Here is a 24,765-nt window from a genome sequence, read left to right on the forward strand (position 1 = left end):
TAGTTTTGTAGAATGCGTATCGCATCAAAACAGTAGATTCATTAACACTTGAAGTTTATTTATACTTCCATTAAGTATAACATAAGATTTTGTGGTATCCACTTGTATAAATGTTTTAAATGGACGATCAAATTAGTTCATTGTATTCATATAGGGTTAAGGAGTGTAGCTATAAAAAAAATCATGAAAATCGGAGTTAAAATAACCGTTAAATTGTTATTTTTCATTTATAGCCGTCGAAAAGGTTTGTCTCGTTACTTGATATCTAAATGTTTGTTTTTTGTGATTTTTGGCATATGCGATCTCGAAGCATATACAAACAAGTTTGACGGTTGGATCGTTGAAACTAGTTTTGTAGAATGCGTATCGCATCAAAACAGTAGATTCATTAACACTTGAAGTTTATTTATACTTCTATTAAGTATAACATAAGATTTTGTGGTATCTACTTGTGTAAATGTTTTAAATGGACGATCGAATTAGTTCATTGTATTCATATAGGGTTAAGGAGTGTAGCTGTAAAAAATCATCAAAATCGGAGTTAAAACAACCGTTAAATCGTGATTTTTCGTTTATAATCGTCGAAAAGTTTTGTTGCGTTACTTGATCTCTAAATGTTTGTTTGTTGTGATTTTTGGCATATGAGATCTTAAAGTATATACAAACAAGTTTGATGGTTGGATCGTTGAAATTAGTTTTGTGGAATGTGTATCCTATCAAAATGATAGATTTTAATACAATTGTGACAAAAACATTTTTTTGCGCGACGCAAGAAATTTCGTCGCGCAAAGTATGTTTGCGCAACGATAAGCATACAACGTCGCGCAAATGTCCTTTGCGCGACGAAGGCATGCGTCGCGCAAAGTACAAAACAGCTTTGCGCGACGCATTCCTTCGTCGCGCAAAGTGCCAAACGTCGTGCAAGATTTGGCGCCAAACAAAGAATTATTTACCGCTTTTTTTCCCAACTTTGCGCAACGCAGGTGCACCTACGTCGCGCAAACCTGTTTTGCGCAACGCAGGACTTCGTCGCGCGAGGTATTGTCGCGCAAAGGTGGTTTGCGCGACGGTTTATGCGTCGTGTAAGATTTTGGCGCCAAACGAAGACTTCTTTACCGCTTTTTTTTCCCAACTTTGAGCGACGCAGGTGCACCTACGTCGTGCAAAGCTGTTTTGCGCGACGTAGGTGGCGTCGCGCAAAGCCAACGACTTTTTTTTCTGATATAACCACAAATAGAGGTCTTTTTCTTCACACTCAACCTCTCTCTTTTAGTTATAGCACGTACGGTTTGCATTCTCAACTTACACACCAATACACTCTGAGTGAAGTCAGCATATCAATTGATCTGTGTAGTTTACGTATTCTTTTTAACTTTAGTTCTGTTTCAAACCGTTGTTGCGTTTTCGATGCCATATATAAATCGCCCAAACTCCTATAGTTTGAAATGAATTGGGTCAAACACCTATAGTTGGAGTCCCACATTGCCCAAACACCTATCATATTAAGTCTTTATAAGTGAGTTCACTCACTTATAGTTTGAAATGAATTGGGCTAAAGCCATGGACCTTGAGCCTTATAATTGAAGAGTTTGGATGTATATATTAAATGTCAAAGATGGGCCTTGGGGCTCGGATGGACGAAAAACACAAGTTACGTTTTTTATTTTTTGGATTCGGTTTTTTCCGAAAGGAAATTGTTGTATAATATATATTGATTGGTATTAACAGTGCAAAAGGAAGAGGAAAAAAAAAAAAAATAAAATAAAAATTTGGCGGTACCATAACAAAAAATAGGCGCTTGTTTTAAAATTTTCAAGACTTCACATCCCTATTTCCACCCTCTTTCCCGTGCAACTCTCAATTCCCATATATCTCTCATCCCTCTCACAAGCTTTCCCGTAGATAACCTCTCACTTCCCTATTTCCCATACACCTTTCTTCCCTCTTGCGTGCTCATCTCTCCCTCTCCATTTCCCGTAGATCTCTCTTCCTTCTCACAAGCTTTTGTCTTCAAAATCTCGAATCAAACGCGAATCTCAGAAGCCGACGCGAATCAAGTCCCAAAATCAAGGTAAGGGTTTCTGATTTTCAATGGGGTTTTTGTTATTTAGGCTCAAATTGCATGCTATTTAGGATTTCTGATAAAATTAGATGTTGGTTCTAGTTTTAGTTTGCAGAGGGGTTAATGGGTTGCAGGTAGAGAGAGGGATCTACGGGAGGGAAGAGAAGTCTACTAGCGCAGCGCCTCAACTGAAGGTCCTTCTTCTTCTTCCTCTTCATTCTTTTGGCCCTAAACTCCAATTTTTGTTTTGTTATATGCAAACAGGATTTCTGTAAACAGGGGTTATCTAATCGAGAGGTATTAATTTGGAATGGGTATTTTCCATTTGTGTAATTAATTAAGAATTAGTTAATCTTCTTGTTTGGATAATAATTATGCGTAAATGCGTAGTTTGTTAAATTAGGTGGGTTTTTGTTTGTTTAGGACTTTGATGGGTTTGTCAAGAATGCCGTTGCAATAATGACATCTGTTTTGTCTTTGAAACGTATCGGGAATACTGCTATGATTTTCTGTGGCTGTTAAACATGAATATCTTCATTGTACATTAGAACTATATAGTAAATTAATTAGAATAAGTTCAGTTGAATCAGCACTCTTCTTAATTTTGCTAATGATTTACCTGTCTAATAATAAAGAAAGGCTCTCTTGGGTGATATTCGAGTTTGAGTGGCTTATACATTCCTTGCGATGTATCTTGAGGGTTAACATTCATCAACATTTCTTTCAGCTGAGAACTTAAGATTACTGCTTGCACAGCAGCAATGTCTGCAATTACCTTCACAGAATCTAGAGAGAGAAAAATGCATGCATAATTACAATGTTAGCATCAACAGTACAGTACGAAAATGGTTTTACTATCATACTGAGTAAATATGCAGGACGTAGCTGCTTTCCATACTATTCAGACTTGTTTTGAGACATTCACTCCAGCTCGTGGTGTGTTGCCTATTGACAAGTTATGTCATCTTTATTTATAGGGATGGGAGGAAAAAGAAGCTTGGAATTCAAGAAAGCATTGTTAGCGTAATTGGTTACGGAGTTTCATTATTTTGTTTCTTTTTGTTCCTTTGGCTATCAAGGTGAGCAGTCATCTAAACAAAATGAAATTTGCAAGCATCTTGGTAACAAGCTATGTTTGACATATATGATATGACTAAATTTTTGTATATTATTGGGATGATGTATGAAAGAATATCGAACCTTTTCCATTTGGAATCTCAGAAAAATCAAGTCTTAAAGTAAGCTGGTATCCTTCTTTTGCAGGTTCAACAATCTCCACAACGTCACGACCAATTCCAGAAATCAAGTGGGGGTAAGTTGATTGCCTTTTCATTTGTTGTGCCATGTGTCTAGTTGAATGACTTGTATGAAGTAAATTGTTTTTGTACGGTACTTTGATCATTTAGTGTAATGAAGTTTTGATACCTTTGATTGATTACAATGTTTGGTAATCCTAGTGTCATATTACCCTTTTTTTTTTGTTTCACTTGATGCACTTTTTTTTTGTTGGCTATGAAAATGGATAAGTAGTTTCCTCATGTTTTGAAATTAAGAATGTTGGTAACCTACTTACTTACTACTTTGGCTGCTAATTGATTAGTTTCAAATGCAAGAAAGGATTAGTTTCTAATGTTATAATTTTATGGTTCAAAAAGTGTATAGATGTCGCGGTTGATCACTCGTCGTCGGAGTGTGACCAATGAGCCTCCTGCATTATCAACATCTACTGCTCCAGGCGTGAGTGCTCCATTGATTGGGGAGCCTACACCCTTTACTGAGGCTACTCCTATGGCGTCCCAGGTGCCCGTCTCATCGACATCATCAGTGTCAGTTCAGCCGCTTAGTGCACGACGGCCTCACCGACGTCGCCGCGAGCCGGAGCCTTCTGATCACACTTCCTCGGCATCCAGAGTCGAGGGTGAGGCCTCCCAGCCAGGTAGTTTTTTCTAATTCTCGATCACTACGTTGTATTTTTTTTTTATCATTTTAAAATTATTATTTTTATGATGGTGAAAATTTGCTGGAATGTGACAATGTGATGGGGGTTGTGAATTACTATTTTAAGGTTTTGGGAAATGCTATACTATTAGGGGAGGTTATGTCGAATTTTCTGTAAATTTAAGCTTAGGGATTTCACCATTTAATTTTTTTTGGCCAGCTAAAAAAAACACCAGGGGGCCTAGTCGAATGTTGAAGGAGGCACAGAGCGTACGTTTGACCGGCTCCAAGATCAAGATTGAGTATGACCCGCGACATCGTGGAGCGGCTACCTCACAGCAGCATAACAGCGTCGCTAGTAGTTGTGGTGTTGTTATTAAACAAAGTTGTCCTATGCAGTGGGAGTCTTGGGCAGAAATTCCCGAGGAGACGAAGAAACTAGTGCGAGAAAACTTGTCGGTTAGTATATTAATTTTTAGCCTTTATCATTTTTTTAATTTTGTTTACAAATATTAAAAACCAAAATATATTATCTTAATATTATTAAATTTCTTACTATTATTTTATTATTTTTCATATTCGTAGGTCAATTTTGATCTTGATGACATATCTCCTGAGGTCATGGCCTACTTAGAGGATACCTTAGCAATTCGGTACAAACATTGGAAGAACTATCTTCACACGCATTTTAAGCGATGGGATGATCCGGAGTTTGCTCGCCTACATGGTTGCCCAACCGAGTTGCAGGATCGGCCGGAGGATTGGGAGTGGCTCTGCAAACATTTTACGGACCCAAAATTTGTAGTATGTACATAATATTTTAATAATAATTTATTATTGTTTTAGTTATTTTTTTAAGCTTCCTTTATTAATTTATTTTAAATAATCGAACTAACATGTATATTGTGTGTTTAACAGAAGAAATCTATTGCTGGCAAGATAGCTCGGGACTCAAAGACACTTCTCCACCATTCTGGTTCGAAGCCCTTTTCGTATAGACTTGAGGCACGACGTCAGGTAAAAGTATATTAATTTTGAAATTTTATACAATTTATTTATTATTTTTTATTAATAAAATTTTCTTAATGTTTGTTTCTTCAGGAGGGTTCTAAGTTCCCAGAGATCGACATGTTCGAGGACGTTTACGTTCGACCTGGTGATGAGCTAGCTAAGCAGCTTCATGTAAGTATATGTAATTGTTATTATTCTTATATGTATGAATCGTTCAAATATTATTTATATTATGTTATTAAACATTATATGTTTTTTTCCTTTATTATTACAGGATGCTATGGTGGAACAGCGCACTACTGTTCTCCAAGAAGCAACATCACAACTTCCCCCGGAGACCTCGATCGAGGACGCCACGATACCCGAGGATGCAGGTTTTCAGATCCTGACTAATGTCATGGATCAAAACTTCGGGCGTCGTCCTGGCAAAGTTGTTCGGGGTATGGGAAAAGCGCGAGTTCGTGAGACGGGTGCCTCTTCTTCCAGATCAAACACAGCAGAGGTCAGTGCATTGAAGGAGGAAGTGACAACCCTAAAGGGTCAGCTTGCGGTCCAGAGTGAGCAAATGAGGGCCCGGGACGAGCAGATGAGGGCCCGGGACGAGCAGATGAGGGCCCAGGGCGAGCAGATTAAGGCCCAGGGCGAGCAGGTGAAGGCCTATGCCGGACACATGAGAGACCTTGTACGAGCCATACAGATGTCCGGCCTCCAAATCTCACTACCAGTACCTGATCTTCCTACACCTTCGACTTCTGAGCCACTTTGCCCTACCGATACCTAGTAGCTTGATGTATCAAACCTAAAAGACTACTTGTAGTTTTTTCTTATTTTTTTGTTTGGACATTTTGTATGTATATTTTCATATATTTATAACTAAATACTTTTCGTTGGTTAATTAATTATCGTTTAGAGTTTAATTAAGATATTTATTAAAAATTAAAAAATATTTTTTTTTACCAAAACAAAAAGAAAAAAAAAAAAAAAAAGAGGTTTGCGCGACGTAGGTAGAATCTTCGTCGCGCCAACCTCTTTGCGCGACACAAGACTCTACGTTGCGCAAAGTGGCTTTGCGCGACCCACAAACCTACGTCGCGCAAAGTCACTTAGCGCGACGCACGACCATACGTCGCGCGAAGTGTCTTTGCGCGACGCACAACCCTACATCGCGAAGTGGCTTTGCGCGATGCACAACCTTACGTCGCGCAAAGCCACTTAGCGCGACGCGCGACCCTACGTCGCGCGAAGTGGCTTTGCGCGACCTAAGGTCTTGTGTCGCGCAAAGCCACTTCGCGCGACGTAGGTAGAATCTTCGTCGCACGAAGTGTTTGCGCGACGTAGGGGATGCGTCGCGCAAAGAGACTTTGCGCGACGTAGTAATACGTCGCGCGAAGCCGCTTTGCGCGACGTAGGGGGAATCTTCGTCGCGCAAACCCCTTCTGTCACTGCCTTGCCGCGACGGTTAGTGCGCGACGAAGGTGCGTTGAGCTAAGTCTTGCGCGACGATTTTTGACTTTGCGCGACGCATCCCCTACGTCGCGCAAAGTGTTTTTTGTACTAGTGCAAGTCCAGCGAGTCGACTAATTCCAGGTCAAGCCTGGGCATCGCACCGGCCTCCAACGGCGCTGTTTTCTGAAATACTCTTCACGTCGGTAAGCAATTAAGACTTTTGGTTCAGTTTTTATAATGCTCAATTTTGTATATGAACGAAAAAAAAACTTAAATTAATTTGGGGTTTTCTTTTGTTCAAATATGGGGGTTTTGTGATTTTGGATTTAGAAATGGGTTTTATGTTGAAATTTCCTTTTTGTGATTTTGGATTTAGAAATGCATTTTCATTTGAATTTTTTTTTTTTTTTTTGTGAATTTGCGGGACTTGCTGGAGGGAATTGGGTTGTCGATGAGATCCAAGGGCGGAGATTGGGATGAGAAGAAGATACTGAGATGTTTTCCAAACTCTTCAGCTTCATTGAAACACTGTGACTCTCTGTTTTCTTCGATGTGTGGAAAGAGAAATAGGCGGGGTGGAATGGCTGAAGAGATCAAGAAGCATGTCGTGCACTGGAACAAAGATACTTTCCTCTCCACTTCTCTTGCAACCCATATCCACAGTATACTCTTCCTCGATTCCCCATAATCTCAATGGCGGTAACATCGTTCGAGCATGTTAGCTTCAGTTCCGGATAGCCGCAACTCTCCGGCCTTCCATCTCCCCAAAAGGGAAATCCCACTTGTGTGATGTCTCCACAGTGAAACGCGTTACTATAATTTGTGTACGAATCAAAGCTTGAGGACAAAGGAAAGTTGATGAAAACAAAGAAGGCGAAATGGGATGAAAAGAAAAGCCAGGAATTCATATTTTGGGAAAGTGGAAGTATTTGGTAGAAATGAAATGAATAAAGTTGGTTGTGGTTGGAGTTGGAGTTGGAGTTGGGAGTTGGAGTGACACTAGGTAAAAGGAAGGAACTAGAGAGAGAGGAAAGGAGCTAGTGACGTTATAGGACAAAGCTTATTCAAAGAAAGGAAGTTCACCCAAAACAAAAAGAAAGGGATGGGACAAATTATGAGTACTTGACGTTTTGTTGACTATTTATCTTTCTATTTATTTATTTTTATTACCTGCAACATTTTAAATTAATTTACACCAAGAAAGAAAAATACTTGAACTCAGAATATAGTACATTAGGAAAAAAAAAAAAAACTTTAAGTTGCCAAGCCAAATCATCACTTGCATCTTTTAGTGTTTATACGAAGATATTTGGAGCTGGGAATTTGGGTTAAGGTACATAATAGGTCACTTATAATTTGATACCGAACTCACTATTCAAAAAAATTTCATTTACAAGTAAAGAGGGAAGGGAAGTGATAAACAAGGAAACACACACCATTTCTAATTTCTCACATACTCATGTTAAATCATATTTGTTTCTTTCGGTTTGATTTATCCAATATATGCTTGTCGCTTGGAAATTCATATGCAATATGCTTGTCGCTTGGAAATTCATCCAGCACCACCATAGAGTTGTTTTTTCAAGTAATGGGGTACCGCCAATCCACTCATTTTCAAAGGTTATGCAAAAACCCTGAAATTCAACACGGCTTCAATTCTCTTCACTGTTTGTCAGAATAGAATCACGTGGCTTCGCAAGATGCATGAAGCGGGCACACTACCTTGGTCCACTGGCCTGGGCCACAAATGCAAATGTTTCACACATTTTGTGTTGAATATATATTTGATTGCTGGAGGGGTAGTAGGAGTGAGTCACTCCTACTGTGTTGATTCATTCATATATAGAAAAAACAAAAAAACAAAACAAAAATGAAATGCATACTTGATTATTTAGATTGCCTCAAAAACCACAGATTCGTTCAAGTAAAATACAGGGTTTCTACTGTATTGATACCAATGTAGTAGAAGAATCTGCCGGGGATTTTGGAGGAGAAGACAAGTAAGGCTTGGGTGGTATCTGCAACGAATCAACACTCCCTTCCAACATATTTATCACTTTCTTCATCGCTGGCCGGTTTGAAGGATCAGTTTGTATGCACCACAAGCTCACTATGATCATCTTCCTAGCTCTTACTTTGTCTTCCTCGTTCGTAACACTCTGTAGACCAAGCTCTTCATCTCGTTCAAGACGCTGGTAAATCCAATGCGGAAAATATATTTCACTTGTATTTTCAACTTCCGTGTCGATGTTCCTTCTTCCTCCAACCATCTCCGAAAGCATCATTTCGTAGCTATACACATCAGACTTGTGCGAGACCTTTCCAAAGTTTCTAGAAAATAGTTCTGGAGCAATGTATCCTGCTGTACCTCTAGCTCCCAACATCGACACAATGCTCTCGTTCCTGTTGCATATTTTGGCAAGGCCAAAATCTGAGATTTTTGGGGTAAACTTTTCATTGAGAAGAATGTTGTGAGGCTTGATGTCAAAATGCAAAATTCTTGTGTTGCAACCACGATGTAAGTACTCCAATCCTCGAGCAATACCGAGTGAAATTTGATCCAGAGTTTCCCATCCCAAGTGATAATGATCATTCTTGGGATTACTTGCATTAAATATGAACTTCTCGAGCGATCCATTAGGCATGAATTCATAGATCAGAGCCCTCTTCGAACACTCAAAACAGTAGCCCAACAAGGAGACGATGTTGACATGGGAAGTTCGACTAATGGCTGCCACTTCATTGATAAATTCTTCTCCGTCTCCTTTAAGTTTGGTCAAGACCTTCACTGCTACAAGACGGCCGTCCTTTAACTTTCCTTTGTAAACAGCACCATAGCCTCCTTGTCCTAATTTTTCTTTGAAGGAGTTGGTCATTTTCTTGACCTCCGAATAGCTATGCCTTTGAACTTCAAGCGGCCCATGGCTCCTTAGAAAGGCCTCAACAATTTGATGTTTTTGGATACGCTTGTTCCAAAAGAAACAGCAGACAACAACTAGAACGACGACAACAAAAGCTGCACCAACTGTTAAAGGAGAGTTAAATTTGATTGGAGGTATGTTATGCAGAGCAATCAATGGACATTTAAATGTAGAGATATCAATCTTACCTAGTCCTAGCTTCAATTTCAACTGCTTATCTCCTGCACCTTGAATTGTAAAGAAAACTGCAGTTAGCTAAATCACACAAGATCCAATCTTCTTAAACTGGAAGAGTTTAAAAGAAAAAACAATAAACGCCAATCTGCTCAAAACAGGTGAATTTGTTCATGTCCCACCAACATAAAGTCTAGACTCCTAACTTAAAACTGATTAATTGCATGCCAGTAAAGAAGAGAAGCAAATAAAAATTCCAATTTATGTCAACTGATTAATTGCATGCCAGTAAAGAAGAGAAGCAAATAAAAATTCCAAATTCAATCTCAATTGGAAAACAGTAAAGAAGAGAAGCAACTCTTAATCTTGGGGAGGTGTCCCCCGCGCCCCCCCCCCCCCCCAAAAAAAAACCCTAATTGGAAAGCAGAACAAGCAATAAAAAAAATATAACAATGGAACTGAAATTTGCTCATTAAAACGATCATTCCTCCACCCAATCAATTCCATATAGATTACTTCCCCATTGCACCCATCATCATCATCTTCTTTTCCTCTCAATGTGACTGATCCAGCAGCTTTGCAAACCCCGAAAGGTCCACGTGCTCCATAATTGTCACATTCAGTATATTGTGGTTGGGAGTAGACATACCATATCCCGTCACTTCTCGCATACATGTATAGTAAATCCACTTGGATATTGACGATCCATTCCTGGTATACCAATCCAATTTTATCCCATGGACCAGTTCTGTAGCGGGGAGTTGATGCGTATAACCGAAACAAACATTTGTGATGGCGTCTCTTGGGAAATTCCAAGCAAGAATATCCCAGTTGACGGATCACTTTCACTTTTCCAGGAAGTCACGGCAGTCCTGGTTCCAGAATTAGTACCGTATCCCAGGAGCTGGCTTGGTAGCAGGGTATCGCAAAGATGATCAAAGCTCTGCTATAACAATTGATCCGCTCCTAGACACTGTTCTAAAAAGTCATGCTTAGGTGCTAGGGGGCTGGTCACTATTCCGATTAATCTCTAGAGTTTGAAGATTAAGAAATGACGCCTAAACCTGGTCCGCCTAGCACACCTTGGCGCTTGCTTAGCCCGCCTAGACCCGTCTAAGCATACGACTAGGTCGCGACTCTCACTTATATAGAAAATTGATAACTTTCATTTTGCAATTTATTTTTTCATTAAAAGGTAAAAGACTTGTTGAATACTCAAATGAATACTCATTATATGTTTGCTACTCATGTTGCAATTTATTTTTTTCATTAAAATGTAAAAGACTTGTTGAATACTCATTTTGCAAATTATTTTTTCACTAAAATGTAAAAGACTTGTTGAATACTCAAATGAATACTCATTATATGCTTGCTCCTCATGTTGTAAATATATATTAACTTTATAATTTATATTTTATTTTGCAATTTATATATCTCAATACAATTATGTATCTTTTTTTAAGTATAAATAGATACTTATTTATACGATATATAATATTTGCTTAAATCCATCTAATCCACTTAGGTCCCCTCCTAACTGTCTAGTGGTCTAACCGCTAAGCCCCAGCCCATTACTTAGCTTCTTTTATAACTTAGCTCCTAAATCATTTTTGACAACAAAGTTTTCGTTGTCCATTGTCCCTGTACAGCACCGTCGCTTTTGGGTCTGTCTCTTTTGAAGCTTTATTTGTTTGTCGGACTAAAAACAGAACTCATCTTTCATATGCCCCCAACTTTGAATATTATGAAGAAATAATTGATTACTAGTGCCCACAGCCAGTGGAAAGTTTTGATGGCCAAGTTTGTGACTATTTCTATGGTCACCCTTGCATAGCGAAAAGATCAGCCACCTTAATAGAAAAATTGCCTAATTTTGGATTTGTATGCTTAATTCGCTCTGCACTTAGATTACAATCATCAAAATCAACAAAAGCTAACACGTTTTCGGTGGAATTGTATAGTTGTACGGTAGGTTATGTGTATGTTTCGAATAAATACACCATTTGACACGTATGCTGAAACTTTTATTTAACTACTTGTAGTATGTAAAACTGGAATTTAAAAGAAAAATTTTGCAACATGAGAACAGCAATAAAAAGGGTTGACTAGAAAGGCACCAACAATTCAACAAAGGCTGAAACATGTGAGGGAAGCTAGAGATTTTGGAATTCTGGGAATGGAAAAAAATTGCAGAGAGAACAATCAAAGAAGCAAACACGATGGTGATTCATTCATCAGTTAACACAAGATATGTGAGGGAATATTACCGTTGCTACATGATGGGAGATAGCAGTTTCTCTCTCTTACATCCGCACAAAATCTAACCATCCAAGTAATCTATTTTATGAGATGATTTCAAGAGGCAATAACAAAATACAATTCTAAAAATAAAAAAACCCTCAATACAATTGAATCTAAAATATACACTTGGACTGTGATCCAAGGACCCAAATTATAAAAATAAAAATAAAATTAAAAAAAAACTAACATACATTAATCTAATTTTGCATATACACGTATACATCAACACAAGCTGACCAAAACCTGAACAATCTTTAAGGATTTTAAGGTTTGGCTCGGGCAACATTTGAGAAATATAAGGAGTTATTTGGTATTCAATTAGGAAAATAATTCGTAGTTTTTGAAAATGATCAAAGTAACTACATTATGTAGTAATAATTGGTTTCAGAAACAAAAAAATTGGATCCAACATGGAGACCCAACTTATACATTAATTGTCTGCTCTTTTGCAAACAGTTGGCTCTTACTATACTAGATTCCTTCCCTCTGCTTCCTAATTTTACGACTAATCATCTAAAACAAAAAGCAAGCTAGGAGTTCCAAATTTGTAATTTATATGAGAATGACAAGGGACAGACGTACCTCCGTTTTGACTTGAATTACTAGTTCCATTACATGTGGATGCATAGGCTTGATCTGCGCAAAAGCAACTGAATCCAGAATTAGTACTAGTGTTAAGCCCACACTGTCCTCCTGATTCCAAACATTTGTCGCATTGATCGTTGTCAATCTGCAATTGCAGTGAGAAACCCCCGTCTACCGCATCGCTGATCGTAGTTGTTTGATCGGCCTCTATAGCAAGAGCTGCTGTTGTATAAACGGGAACAATAACCTCATTTGTACAGGTCACAAGAGATGGCTGACCAACTGTCACCGGGCGTGTGAAATAGAAAACAGAGCTTGTGTTGCAGGACTGAACATTAGGAAGCGTTATGGTGGTAGGGCATTGGTAGTAAAACGTCATGTTTGTATAAGTAGAAACATAATCAAACAGAGAGAAGTTGAGGGTGGTGTTGACGAAAGTCGGATTACAGATACTACCCCAGTAATCGTTCCTAGCAACCTTAACGGTCCAAGAATTTGTTGTAGTGTTCATTTGCAGAATTCTATAGCTCGCACCCGTCATGTTGAACACAGGGACGTCGTCTAGGCATTGGATCTCAAATCCGGGTTGACCACAGTAACTAGCTCGGTTTACCCCCCAAAAGGGATATGATAGGCCTCCGACGCCACCACAATTGAGTTCGCTGCTGCAGTTTGTGAAATGTTGATCATTCTGGCATAGACTAAACTCGACGTTGATCGAAAGAAAGGAAGCGATCAAAAGAAATGGAAACAAGGATTGGAGCAGAAGGAACTGCATGATGGATGTTGGAGGAAAAATCTCAGCAAAGAGATTGGAGCATCAGATGGAATGGGGAATTAGTAAAAGGAATAAGAGTCAGGTCTCTTGTTTCGTTTTAATATATAATTTGTTCCAACTTCCAAATCTTGAAATGTAGGCCCTTTGAAATATTCTAAGGCTCTTTTTGTAAAGCCGGATAAAGCACCAGATAGTACTAATAATATAGAATATAGTGTTTGGTGTCTTTTTGGATTAAATAACCACCAGTTTAAATAATCCAGGCCCACTTTTTTTATACAGCATTTACCCTCTTGCTTCTACTGGCCAAAACCACAGTATAATTTAGTCGGGCTGAAATCTCTCGCTCTCTCCTTCCTCTCCAGACCCACTCTGGGTCTCAAGATGCTCTCTCTTCCTCTCCAGACGCACTTTTGCTCTCTCGTCTGAATCCCAGGTTCGTCTTCTCAAATTCTTATTCTTCGTTTGAATCCCAGTTCGTCTTTTCACTTTTCTTGTTCTTCTCAGGTTCCGCCCCTCCTCCTGTTCTTCCCCCTCCTCCTATTTTTCTTGCAATTTTCTTTCAATTGATTGAATCTAGTTATTGTTTTCTCTTTAATTATTAAATTGATTATGTAATTTTGTGTTTTAATTAGAATTTTCGAATTTTAGGGTTTGCTATTGTGGTCGAATTTGGGTTTGTTGTTGGTGTGAACTTTAATTAGAATTTTAATGATTGGGTAGAGTGGGAATGTGCAGGTTCACTTACACTTACCTAAACAAAACTTTGTCTCTAGCGCAGCTCCCGTTTCACTCGCTCTCTCGCAACCGCAACGCAACCATACGGACAACTGGGTAAGCCAATTTCTCTTCGCTCTTGTGCTCTTTCTCTCTCCATCAACGTCTATGCCCCGAAAATTAGATCCCAATAAATTGCTATTCTTCTTAGTTTTTGCATCACTCCCTCTCAGCTTTTATCCATGTTTTAATTTTTAGGGTTCTTTAGATATAAACCCTTGAAACTCCTATTTTCCAAATAAAAACCCATCTAAATTTAAACATTCAAATAAAACCCAAATTTCAAATAGCCTACCATGTAGACAAATATATGACCAACTATTACAATACAATTACAACTTATGCCATAGAATCCTAATTTGGTCAATAAATGTTATTACTCATCCTAATTATGATGAGCAATTAAATCCATATGGATATTTTACCTTTCTTGTATCATAAATATTAGCAACATATATAAATTAATTTACCAAATTTAAAAGAGAAAGACAATCTTGTACGGAAAAAATAATATTGTTTGAATTATGTAATTACTTACATACAAATTAATTTACCTACTTATAAAATATTATACTAATAAACCTGCATTTTGAATCATGTAATTACCTACATATAAATATTATACTAATTTACCAACATTTAAATTAATTTACCTACTTATAAAATATTAGGGTATATTACCAATTTCCCCCCTGAACTTGTGACCATTGGCCAATTTCCCCCCTGAACTTTAATTTTGGCCAATTTCCCCCCTCAACTCTCATAATTAGTCAATTCCCCCCCTGAACTTTAATTTGGCCAATTTCCCCCCTCAACTCTCAAAATTAGTCAATTTGCACCCTACTGTTAAATTTTTTTTTTTTTTTAATTTTCCATCTATTCTTTTCTTAATTTTCAATCTCTCTAATAGCTTCCAACAAAGTACTAAAATTAACATAAACTCACCTGCATAATATAGAGTAAAATGTACAAAAACATAATACAGTTAGTATGTGACATGGGTTGATTATAAGAAAAAGTTATGAATCGGGTTTAAAGCATGTAGAAGAAGAAATAATAACAAAAAGAAATAATAATCCTAAACTCATGGATCAAACCTATTTCAATAAAATGGGTTATTCTTAATAAGGAGTCGAAAATTATGAATAGACTAGCTGTTTTTTTACTAAAGCTCGATTCTCCGCAATTTACTTGAACTTAGCTTTCACTTTTATAAAGAAAATTGTATTCACATACAAAAATTTACACATCAATCCTTTTTGTTATCAATTTTGTATAGTAAAAAATCAAATAAAATTACTCCATACTGATTTATTATGACTAATAATACTATCTATGATAAATTGTAAAATTCTAAATTTTAATCTATTTGTAATAGGATAAAGATATAGGAACATGATTAACATACATCTTATTTAGTTTCTTACACACACTTGTTTAATTATGATCAAATTAAAAATTTAACAGTAGGGTGCAAATTGACTAATTATAAGAGTTGAGGGGGGAAATTGGCTAAATTAAAGTTGAGGGGGGAAATTGACTAATCATGAGAGTTCAGGGGGGAAATTGGCCAAAATTAAAGTTGAGGGGGGAAATTGGCTAATGGTCACAAGTTCAGGGGGGAAATTGATAATATACCCAAAATATTATACTAATTTACCTACATTTAAATTAATTTACCTACTTATAAATATTATACTAATTTACCTACTTATTAATATTATACTAATTTACCTACATTTAAATTAATTTACCTATTCCAAAAAAAAAAAAAAAATAGTGATATTAGATTAATTTACATTTAAATTAATTTACCTACTTATAAAATATTATACTAATTTACCTACATTTAAATTAATTTACCTACTTATTAATATTATACTAATTTACCTACATTTAAATTAATTTACCTATTCCAAAAAAAAAAAAAAATAGTGATATTAGATAATGTTCAAATGTTGTGGGTTTGTGCTTGTAGGCAATTAAATAAACTTTTAATCTAATGCACATAAATCATGTAGGTAAATTAGACCATTTTGAAAGTGAACTAGACCCTTTAAATTTTGGTTTGATGTAATAGGTAAATTAGACTATTTTGTAGGTAAGAATTGTGCGGAACATATAGCTTTTGTTTTGTGTATTAGGGATTGGAATATTAGCCGAAGCTGTTTTAGGTTTATTGTTGTGTTGGTAGGTAAATTAACTTATATATGTAATGCAAAAAATTATGAAATTAGTATTATTATTTTTCAATTAGCACGTTATAACAAATTGAAAGTTAATACATTGAATATACAATGAATGGCATGAATTATTTTGTAAAATATATAAAATTAATTAAATGGATATAACAAGTAACTGATCCAAAAACCACATCCAAGTATTAATAGGGGTAGTTTAGGCATTCGAAAAATACACAATTTGAAAAGTCAAATTTAATTATAGAATTTGTTTAATTGAAGGTTAGTCAATGGGCTTTATTCAAGAAACCAAAAGGAAATGGGTTTTAGTAGAGGAAAATATAGTTTCAAGGGGTAATATCAAATTTTCAGTAATTTTTATGTGAATTTTACTTTTTATCTGGATATATATATGTGTGTGTGTGTGTGTGTGTGTGTGTGTGTGTAATTTCGGACTAGGGTTTTCCATGTAGATAAAAATCGGAGTAAATTTAATGATATTTGGGCTATTTTTATTTGCATGCATTATTTGATTGGGTGTTGAAGTATTGCTTTGTTATGATTTCCTTTGGGTCTCGCATTCTGTTGATTGGGTGTTGAAGTATTGCTTTGTTTTGGTTTCGTTTAGCAGTTGTGGTTTACTGAATAGAATTGTTGATTGGGTGTTGAAGTATTGCTCTGTTGCTTGGGTGTTGAATAGAATTGTTCTGGTTTCGTCTAGCCAAGATGTTATCCTGGCTCGTTTGACTGTGTTTCTCTGCTTGCTCTTATCCTTCCTACTACTGTTTTTTCTTGCTGCTGGTGCAATTTTAATGGGATGGTGTGGTTTTCTTCTGTTGCTCCTGACTTTTAGGCTTTCTTCTGTTGCTCCTGGTGTGGTTAAGTTTCCTTCTGTCCGCCTGAGTTGCTTAGTTATCATTTCACCAAAGTTTTCAAGAAAAAGAACTAAATAAATGCACATTGTTTTTTTTCAGTTTGAAAAATATTAAATTTGTGGCTCATTTTGTGTGTAACTTTACCCCGTGGTAAGGTTCAAACATTATTCCGCAACGGATCATATAAGTCCTGGAACTTGGACAATGTAGTAATTTGAACATCAGTCACTCTTGTGCTTTTTCAGAAAAGCAAGGCACATACTTGTTGCCTTTTATTTTCTGAAGTTTATGAATCACATATAGACGCATCTTGGTTTGTTAATCCCTGTGTATTCAGTTAGCTAATTTGTGTTTACCAGCATGTATATGTGTGTCAATGAATCTAGACATAATCTTCAATGTGAAATTTTTGCTGTTATTTTCTTACGGTCTTCTGTTATTTGTGGTTGATTAGGCTCTTTCGAATGAGAATCCTACTGTTGTCGAGTTCTATGCTGATTGGTGTGAAGTATGCAAGGAATTAGCTCCAGATGTCTATAAAGTTGAGCAGCAGTACAAGTATGATCTTCAAGTTATAACTTGTTATTGTTTATAATTGCATCTCTTTATAAACGCTTAAATATAGTGTGTGCCATTTTCGGTTATTTATTTTTCTGAAATACTTGTGAATCTCAATACCTGAGAGTGCCACAGTTTCTTCTTTAAATAATAGTAGATTCTTCATTATCCACCAATTCTTGTACTCATGGATCGTGTAAATTTTGTTATGCTGAATGTTGACAACACAGAGTGGGAACAAGAGCTTGATCATGAGTTTGGTGTTGAGGGTATTCCACACTTTGCATTCCTAGATAAAGCGGGAAATGAAGAGGGCAACGTGGTAGGCAGGCTTCCAGAAAAGTACCTGCTTGAGAATGTGGATGCTCTTGCCCGTGGAGAAGCCTCCACACCTCATGCTCGTGTAGTGGGGCAGTTTTGAAGCGCTGAAGGCAGAAAGGTTCACCAAGTTCCTGATCCAAGAAGTCACGGATAGGTGCTCACTAATTTTGGAGAAGAACCCCCACATGTTACTTGGACAAAGTAACCGCAATTTACATTGGACAATATATTTTGTTAATAGCAGCATGCATATCTTTTGTTAAAAGCTGCAACATATATATATATATTTTGGGTACTTGGTTGCTTCTTATTGAAAGCAAAGCAGCAGCATGCGTATATTTTGGCTAAATTACTAACTGATTCTTACTGAAACCAACTTGCATTTGTATATTTTGTGAAATTGGATGTGGTTAGATTAATCTATATAACCTAACGACTGGTGTGGTGTTTTGTGAATGTTGGAAAATATTTTGAATTTGATGCATGGAATTTATTATTTTTCTTTGTTATTGAAAATTTGTGTGATTTTCAATAGGTATAAATATGAGAAAAGTTCAACAAACAAACAAAGATTTGTCAAATTTTTTTTTCTTCTATTTTCTTATCCGGTTTAGTACCAAACACAATATAAATAATACGGTCATTAGTTCAATACTGCACCAAAAATTAGATTAATTTAGTTAATATTATCTGGTAGTTAATCTTATCCGACAGAAATAGTAAGTACAATTCGAGCTATCAAACGAAGCATAAGATACGAAACAGTAGCCTCTTTTTTTTTTCTGCTATGTTTTTTTTTCCTCTTATTTTTCCGTCATTCATATTTGAATTTCGACCAAAAAAATGATATTTGAATTTCTTGTACACCGGCCATCCGAAGAAGCCGCATATAAGTTTAATATTATTTATGGTATGGAAAATGTGTACCAAAGTCAAGGGACGACGGAATCTAACTCTAGAAGCTATGTAGCAAAGTCAAGGGATGATTGAGTCAATGAAAGGTACCACCAAAAAGAGAAAATATCTTAAAAGAGCTGTTATTCCCACTTTCAATATCTTATCTTTCCATTCACCTTTTTATAAATTTTTTAATTACAAATTTGTCCATTTGTAAAATGACTAATAAAAACCTTGGTTACTTTCTTTTGCATTACTTTTTTTTTTATTTAATTTTTTTTTAATAAAAAACAAAAAAGAAAAGTTTGGGCATGATAACTCTCACGCTATGTTTAAACGATTTGTCTCCCTTAAACCCTAACTCATCATTCTCATCTCCTTTCATTCAAAGAAAACAAAAAGAATGAACTTAGAAGATGACGTTTCTATAGAAGAAGTAGATTATTATATTACCGTTGAAGAGGTAAAAGATGATTTTATGTGGGTCATCTTGATTTGTCGACATTGTCCACATCGTACAATTGAAGCATAGCTTTGTGACTTTTTATTTGAATTTGCTTTAGGTTAGGGTGCAATTTGTTTCACGTTTTTCTATGAGAACTTCTGGAATTCGTTTTCATTGGGTTAGGGTAATAATCCAAGTAAGGCATGTTTGTCGCAACTGACAGTGATAATCGTCCAAGTTGATGTGTTGTCTCTAAAACCTACACACAAATCCCCTTCTTAATTAGCAATATTTTCAACTTGATGTAATGCCCATTTATTTACATATGGTGGAATTCATTTGCAGCAGATAGATGAATCTGGTAATAATTCAGCATTTACACATATGGTGGACTGTACTAGTGAATTTACCACAAATAAGGTAATATCTGCTTAACTAAGCAAATGATTTACTTATACTCTTGTATGTTCATTCATAATGTGAAATTTTGGTACGTAGTTATTCAAGAGTAGAGAAGAATTAATACAATGGGCTCGAGAAGTTGGGAATGTATGTTTTGTTATTGTGACTTTACGATCCAATCAAGGTGGAAAAGATAACAGGAGCCTTAGACTTACATTGGGTTGTGAAAGGAATGGACAATATGTAAGTCGAATTCACGAAAAAGACATAAAGGATGAGGATAGAAGTAATTCTGGAATGAAAAAATGTGGATGCTCGTTTCAATTAAACGATAAAAAGCTAGCAACTGATAATGATTGGATATTGACGGTACTAATTGGAGTGCATAATCACACAGCAGCAGGCCATTTGGGGGGTTATTCATTTGCTGGTAGATTATCATCTAAAGAGATTTCGTTATTGACTGATTTGTCTAAAAGTTTGGTGCAACTAAAGGAGATTTTGACTACACTAAAACGAAGAAACAAACGAAATGTATCTACACTAATGACAATTTGTAATACATGTCAAGACTACACTGATGATGTTCATGTGTACATATTCAAGTAAGTCTCCAAGCTTAAGTAAGTTCTTTGTATTTTCTTTTAGTGTGTTTAATTATTTAATTAGATTTCTAGTTTAAAGTAGGGAAACACTATTGTAGTCATATTATTATCTTACTAAACTGAAAATCATACCATTTTTAAGCACTTTATTATAGTTGAATGTTTATCATATATTCTAGGAGCCCAAACTATGTGATTGAGCCTCACTATTTGGGCTTCATTACTTAGCCCATGATTCATGTAAGAGGGGAGGAAACCCTTATTCTATAAAAGGGCTCCCTCGCACTCACTAGAGGAAGAAGACATATATCAAAGGGAAGCACAAAGGGCAGCACACAGAGAGCTCCCTTGCTTGTCCATTGTAATCCACACATTTACATAGTGAAACGAAATCGACACCAATGTGGACGTAGCCCAACTTGGGTGAACCACGATACATCTTGTGTTGTTTGCTTCCCTATCTCTATCCGTTTACTTACTTATCCACACTAATGACCAGAGCAATCTAGCGAAGGTCATAAACTTCACACTTTCTGTTGTACCAAAGTCCTCGCCGATTTTGTGCATCAACATCATACAAACAATTGAACATTAACCAGGGTACCTATGAGTTTAGCCTTAATTGCCTTATACCTACATTGTGAGTGAACATGTCAAGTTCCATGTGAAAGATTTTATGTCTAGTTGTTATACCTACATTGGAGTTTGAATGCTTGTCATACGAACAATTGAACGTTAACCAGGGTACCTTTGAGTTCAGCCTTTATGGCCTTATACATGCAATGTGGTGAGTGAACATGTCGAGTTCCATGTGAAAGGTTTTGTGTCTTGTTGTTATACCTGTATTGGAGTTGTGTCTTAAAAGCCAATTTCGTAATATTGGATTTTAAGTAACAAATTCATATTAATAAATATATGTGCAAGATCTACTCATTCATGAGTTTGGCTTTATATTATAGTGATAATATGCTATGAATGAGTCCATGAGACTTGAGGTATGGAAACAATGTCCTAAATGAGGTTTAGGCATGGAGACTTGTTTTCCATAGTCACTGAGCCTTTAGATAAAGTTCCTTACCATTTGGAAAGTCAACTGGACATCAACTATTCGGAAAAGCTGATGTATATCGTATTAAGGATAGCATTGGTCTCGTACTACTCATGTTAGAAACGTGATGGGTATAAATGTTACAAAGCTTTTGGTTGTATTATGCAAATTGTTCTTAGACCTAAGGCATCAAGATATTTTATATATGTAGGTACAAACTTTGGTTACCTTAAGGCCTCAATGAGATTGCAAGGCTCGATAGTGTGATATTCAGTTCATGCATATGTATAACTATGAAGGCACATGAATGCGCAATAAGGAATCTATCACATTCTGGTAATTGTTCAACAAAATGAGATATCCCTCGAAGCCACTTGAAGATCCATCTCATAAATTTTTGATTGAAGCACTTGGTAATTAAGATATGTTTGTAAGAACTGCTTCAACATGTGATTCATCATGCAATCGTAGATTACTACATGTGATTTGACACATATCCATGTCATTAAATCTTGATCGGGATATGGATGATATAAGAATCGACTTGCATTGTAACTAAAATCAAGGTTTGGAAATGACACGCCCCGACCCCGATATTCCCCGAATACCAAGATAGGCATGTGCTGGCCGACACCCGAAGGTGACGAAAGCCATTTATTGAGTGCAAATGCTGAAAACAAGGGATAAATAAGGTTTATAAATATAAAAGAATAATTAATATGCAAATAAGGACCGTGTTCAGAGCACACCTCTAATCTAGAACACTAAAGAAAATAATATAAAATTGAATGAGACAAAGGAATGGGTCCTACACCACGAGGACTCGAAGATGCCGATGCGGAATTGCCTGGACGTCGGGATTGTATGCCTCGATTCTAAGTCCTGAAGGGGGCGCAAAACAAACATGAGTGGACCAAGTTGATATATATATAATAAAACAGTTATCAACGTACTAACCCCCAGGTTTTATGAAAACACAAATATAATGATAAACATAGGTTTTCTGAAACCTAGCATGTCGTGCAATATCTCAAATCATCATTCGCATAAAATAATAATCACTAGTGAATGTCCAATATAACACTTCAGGCCTCATGCCGGCTCCCCGTCTCTGAGCACACAGTCAGAGGAAAATGCACTTCAGGCCCCTTGCCGGCTCCCCGTCTCTGAGCAGACAGTCAGAGGAAAACACACTACAGGCCCTATGCCAACACCAAACCGTCGCCCGGGACAGACCGGATCTATCCCTACGTCCCGTAGCAGAAATGACCACTAGGTAAGTACAAAACCAGTGAACATACATATATTGAAAATCAACTTCATAGTATAAAGTCATCCATCATCTATACTATAAAGAGGTGTTCTAAACATGTTCTAAATATCATATTGTCATTCATCAGATATGCTATAAGAACATGAGTTATAGGAAAAATAGTAATAATTCAAACTAGCCTCAGTAAGTATGTTATCTCGTAAAACGTTCATAAAACATAATCGTAAAGTCATGCTTTTCTGTGTATGCAATTCTACCATTAAAACATGCATTTTCAGAAGGGGTCCACTCACAGTACTTCGCCGTCGAAAAGCCACGCCATCTAGCGAAGAAGGAAATGCCACAGATAATCGCCCCTAATCACATAAAGGGTACACTTAGTCAAACTCTACTCAAACGATTGAATTTGGGAAAACGGACATCGGAAACGGGTTCAGGACGTCGAAATTAGCTTAGGAAGGGTCCCGCACGAAAACCCAAAAAGTCAACGGTCAAAGTCAATGTTGACCATTGACCGATGAAAGTCAAAGTCAACATTGACCGTTGACCGGGTCAACTGTCAGACCGGGTCCAGTCAAACGGGTCAGGGTCAAAGGGTCAACGGGTCACGGGTCACGGGTCAATGGGTTTTGGGCTTTGGGTTTTGGGTTAGGGTTTTGGGCTAGGGTTTTAAATGGGTTGGGTTTGGGTAAAAACAGAAAATGGGTTTGGGCTTGAACCTCACGGCCCAAAGGCCTAATTAAAAGGGAAATGGGTTTGGGCTTGGCAGGAAAGGCCCAAAGGCCTTGGGTTTGGACGGTCGCCGGATTCCAAGGAGGGGGAAGGCCGGATTTCGGCCGGAGAATTCCCAAGCTCCGTTGGAGCTCAAAACTCAACCAAAACATGTCATTCAATATACCAAATTGAAGCCCCGAAGGTAAGGAATCGAAATATACCCTTGGTTCCCATCATCGTGGTCGGAGTTGGCCGGAAAACAGCCTGGAAGCCACGGGTGTCCGCCGGAACTGGGTAAGATTCAAATGAGCATAACTTCTTCAATACTCAATGAAATTAGGTGAAACAAAAAGGAAAGTTGTAGTACTCAGCGAGACGAAGAGATTGATACCTCGCACGCCGGCCAACTCGCCGTGTTTTGGCCGTAAATTGCCTCGAAATGGGCGGTGCTCGCCGGAAACTGGGAAATGTCTCCGAGGTGGTTTCTTCATGGTTTGACGTCCAAAACACAACCATGGGGTTAGAAAAGAGTTATAGGTGTGGGCATGGGTGTGTGTGTGTGTGTGTGTGTTCTTGTCGGAGGAAGAAGCACTGAGAGGAGGAGAAAGGAGAGAGAGCACAGGAAGAGAGAGTGAGGGAGAAGAGAAAGACTTTTCAGTAAAAAAAAATAAAGGAAAAGGGAAAGGGAAGGAACCGGGGAAACAAAAACAGGGGTGGGCCCCTTGGGCTCACCAATTAAGGTTCAAAAACAATTTTAAAAAGGAAGGTATCTCCCAAACTTAGTGAAAATACAAAAATACCCATTTTCTTACGTAAATCCCGGGACGGGTTATTACAGGAAAAGTATCATGATTTGCTTGCGGATACTTCTACTAACCTAGGTAGCCATGACATGTTGCTAGATGTCACTCATAGTTTGTAGAATTAAATAAATTGATTGATTAGTTTCACTGCCGACTTTAATTAGAACCTAAGATGTCATACACATATGATAAGTTTTAGTAAAGTTATATATAGATGATTATAAGGTATAATTAATTATAAATTGTATTGAATTAAATATTTGGGAATATTGTACATGATTTCATTTAAATAGGTAGTGGGCTTTGTTTAATTAAAAGGGGCCCAAGCCACAAATTCAAAGTTGGTAAGTGGTAGGCTTGGCGCATGGCATAAAGCCTGAGGCACCAAACCCTAGGGGAGGTGCAGCATAGGGGTGCAACAAGGAGTCTAAAAACACTCATTTTGTTTCCCTCATACATAGAATGCAAAAGTTGTTAGTTTTGTCCTTCAGGGAAAAGAGAGAAAAACCCTAAGCCAAAACACCTTGTATGCCACCCATTCTATATTGATCCAAGTGAGAGATATTGCTAGCACATCAAATCAATCACTGCATCATCCATTGCTAGTTTTACCAGTGTGGATACGCTTAGAGGCTCAACACTTAAGGAGTT

General features: G+C 37.1%; 3 protein-coding genes and 3 long non-coding RNA genes across 11 annotated transcripts; 2 read left to right on the plus strand and 4 right to left on the minus strand.

Annotated features, from left to right (window-relative positions):
• Positions 1-2,461: 2,461 nt before the first annotated feature.
• On the minus strand, positions 2,462-3,407 carry LOC148689696 (actin-related protein 2/3 complex subunit 2B-like). Its single transcript, XM_088688520.1, has 3 exons — positions 3,263-3,407; positions 2,686-2,848; positions 2,462-2,582 (listed from the first exon to the last, which is right to left on the minus strand). Exons 1-3 carry the CDS (start codon positions 3,405-3,407, stop codon positions 2,462-2,464), a joined length of 429 nt encoding a protein of 142 aa, XP_088544646.1.
• Positions 3,050-5,906, plus strand: LOC137741487 (uncharacterized). 2 transcript variants are annotated; one of them, XM_088689359.1, is made up of 8 exons: positions 3,050-3,141; positions 3,326-3,374; positions 3,718-3,998; positions 4,221-4,459; positions 4,586-4,804; positions 4,919-5,017; positions 5,102-5,182; positions 5,286-5,906. In XM_088689359.1, the coding sequence occupies exons 3-8, from the start codon at positions 3,725-3,727 to the stop codon at positions 5,790-5,792; spliced, it is 1,419 nt and encodes a 472-aa protein (XP_088545485.1). In that variant the 5' UTR covers positions 3,050-3,141; positions 3,326-3,374; positions 3,718-3,724; the 3' UTR covers positions 5,793-5,906. The 2 variants fall into 2 exon arrangements, with proteins under 2 accessions (XP_088545485.1, XP_088545486.1); XM_088689360.1 differs by having other exon boundaries at positions 3,055-3,141; positions 3,725-3,998.
• Positions 5,907-8,324: 2,418 nt separating this feature from the next.
• On the minus strand, positions 8,325-13,370 carry LOC148689697 (LEAF RUST 10 DISEASE-RESISTANCE LOCUS RECEPTOR-LIKE PROTEIN KINASE-like 2.4). 4 transcript variants are annotated; one of them, XM_088689358.1, is made up of 3 exons: positions 12,436-13,370; positions 9,567-9,599; positions 8,325-9,482 (listed from the first exon to the last, which is right to left on the minus strand). In XM_088689358.1, the coding sequence occupies exons 1-3, from the start codon at positions 13,214-13,216 to the stop codon at positions 8,398-8,400; spliced, it is 1,899 nt and encodes a 632-aa protein (XP_088545484.1). In that variant the 5' UTR covers positions 13,217-13,370; the 3' UTR covers positions 8,325-8,397. The 4 variants fall into 4 exon arrangements, with proteins under 4 accessions (XP_088545484.1, XP_088545483.1, XP_088545482.1 ...); XM_088689357.1 differs by having other exon boundaries at positions 9,567-9,605; positions 12,436-13,330; XM_088689356.1 differs by having other exon boundaries at positions 8,325-9,473; positions 12,436-13,327.
• Positions 13,371-13,526: 156 nt separating this feature from the next.
• Positions 13,527-17,856, plus strand: LOC148689698 (uncharacterized). 2 transcript variants are annotated; one of them, XR_015958557.1, is made up of 4 exons: positions 13,527-13,652; positions 13,940-14,050; positions 17,503-17,606; positions 17,837-17,856. It is a non-coding gene; the product is annotated as an uncharacterized LOC148689698 (long non-coding RNA). The 2 variants fall into 2 exon arrangements; XR_015958558.1 differs by having other exon boundaries at positions 13,955-14,050.
• LOC148689699 (uncharacterized) lies at positions 14,249-16,542 on the minus strand. Its single transcript, XR_015958566.1, has 2 exons — positions 15,809-16,542; positions 14,249-14,646 (listed from the first exon to the last, which is right to left on the minus strand). It is a non-coding gene; the product is annotated as an uncharacterized LOC148689699 (long non-coding RNA).
• Positions 17,857-22,017: 4,161 nt separating the features above from the next.
• Positions 22,018-23,903, minus strand: LOC148689700 (uncharacterized). The gene is made up of 3 exons (XR_015958559.1): positions 23,533-23,903; positions 22,891-22,953; positions 22,018-22,206 (listed from the first exon to the last, which is right to left on the minus strand). It is a non-coding gene; the product is annotated as an uncharacterized LOC148689700 (long non-coding RNA).
• Between the last annotated feature and the right edge of the window lie 862 nt (positions 23,904-24,765).

This window comes from Pyrus communis, chromosome 17 (genome assembly GCF_041283825.1).
Source record: "Pyrus communis isolate YQ-2024b chromosome 17, ASM4128382v1, whole genome shotgun sequence".
Classification (NCBI taxonomy): Eukaryota; Viridiplantae; Streptophyta; class Magnoliopsida; order Rosales; family Rosaceae; genus Pyrus; species Pyrus communis.

Bases quoted from the DNA above. Each gene is read 5' to 3' on its own strand.
- LOC148689696 (XM_088688520.1), bottom strand. From the start codon at position 3,407: ATGGCACAACAAATGAAAAGGCAATCAACTTACCCCCACTTGATTTCT. The intron at 2,849-3,262 runs GTTCGATATTCT...TTCTCTCTCTAG, and splicing joins TGAGATTCCAAATGGAAAAG to ATTCTGTGAAGGTAATTGCA. The intron at 2,583-2,685 runs ACAGGTAAATCA...ATATTCATGTTT, and splicing joins GAGCCTTTCTTTATTATTAG to AACAGCCACAGAAAATCATA.
- LOC137741487 (XM_088689359.1), top strand. From the start codon at position 3,725: ATGTCGCGGTTGATCACTCGTCGTCGGAGTGTGACCAATGAGCCTCCT. The intron at 5,018-5,101 runs GTAAAAGTATAT...TTGTTTCTTCAG, and splicing joins GACTTGAGGCACGACGTCAG to GAGGGTTCTAAGTTCCCAGA. The intron at 5,183-5,285 runs GTAAGTATATGT...TTATTATTACAG, and splicing joins AGCTAGCTAAGCAGCTTCAT to GATGCTATGGTGGAACAGCG.
- LOC148689697 (XM_088689357.1), bottom strand. From the start codon at position 13,216: ATGCAGTTCCTTCTGCTCCAATCCTTGTTTCCATTTCTTTTGATCGCT. The intron at 9,606-12,435 runs GTACGTCTGTCC...TTACAATTCAAG, and splicing joins TAATTCAAGTCAAAACGGAG to GTGCAGGAGATAAGCAGTTG. The intron at 9,483-9,566 runs GTAAGATTGATA...CTCCTTTAACAG, and splicing joins GAAATTGAAGCTAGGACTAG to TTGGTGCAGCTTTTGTTGTC.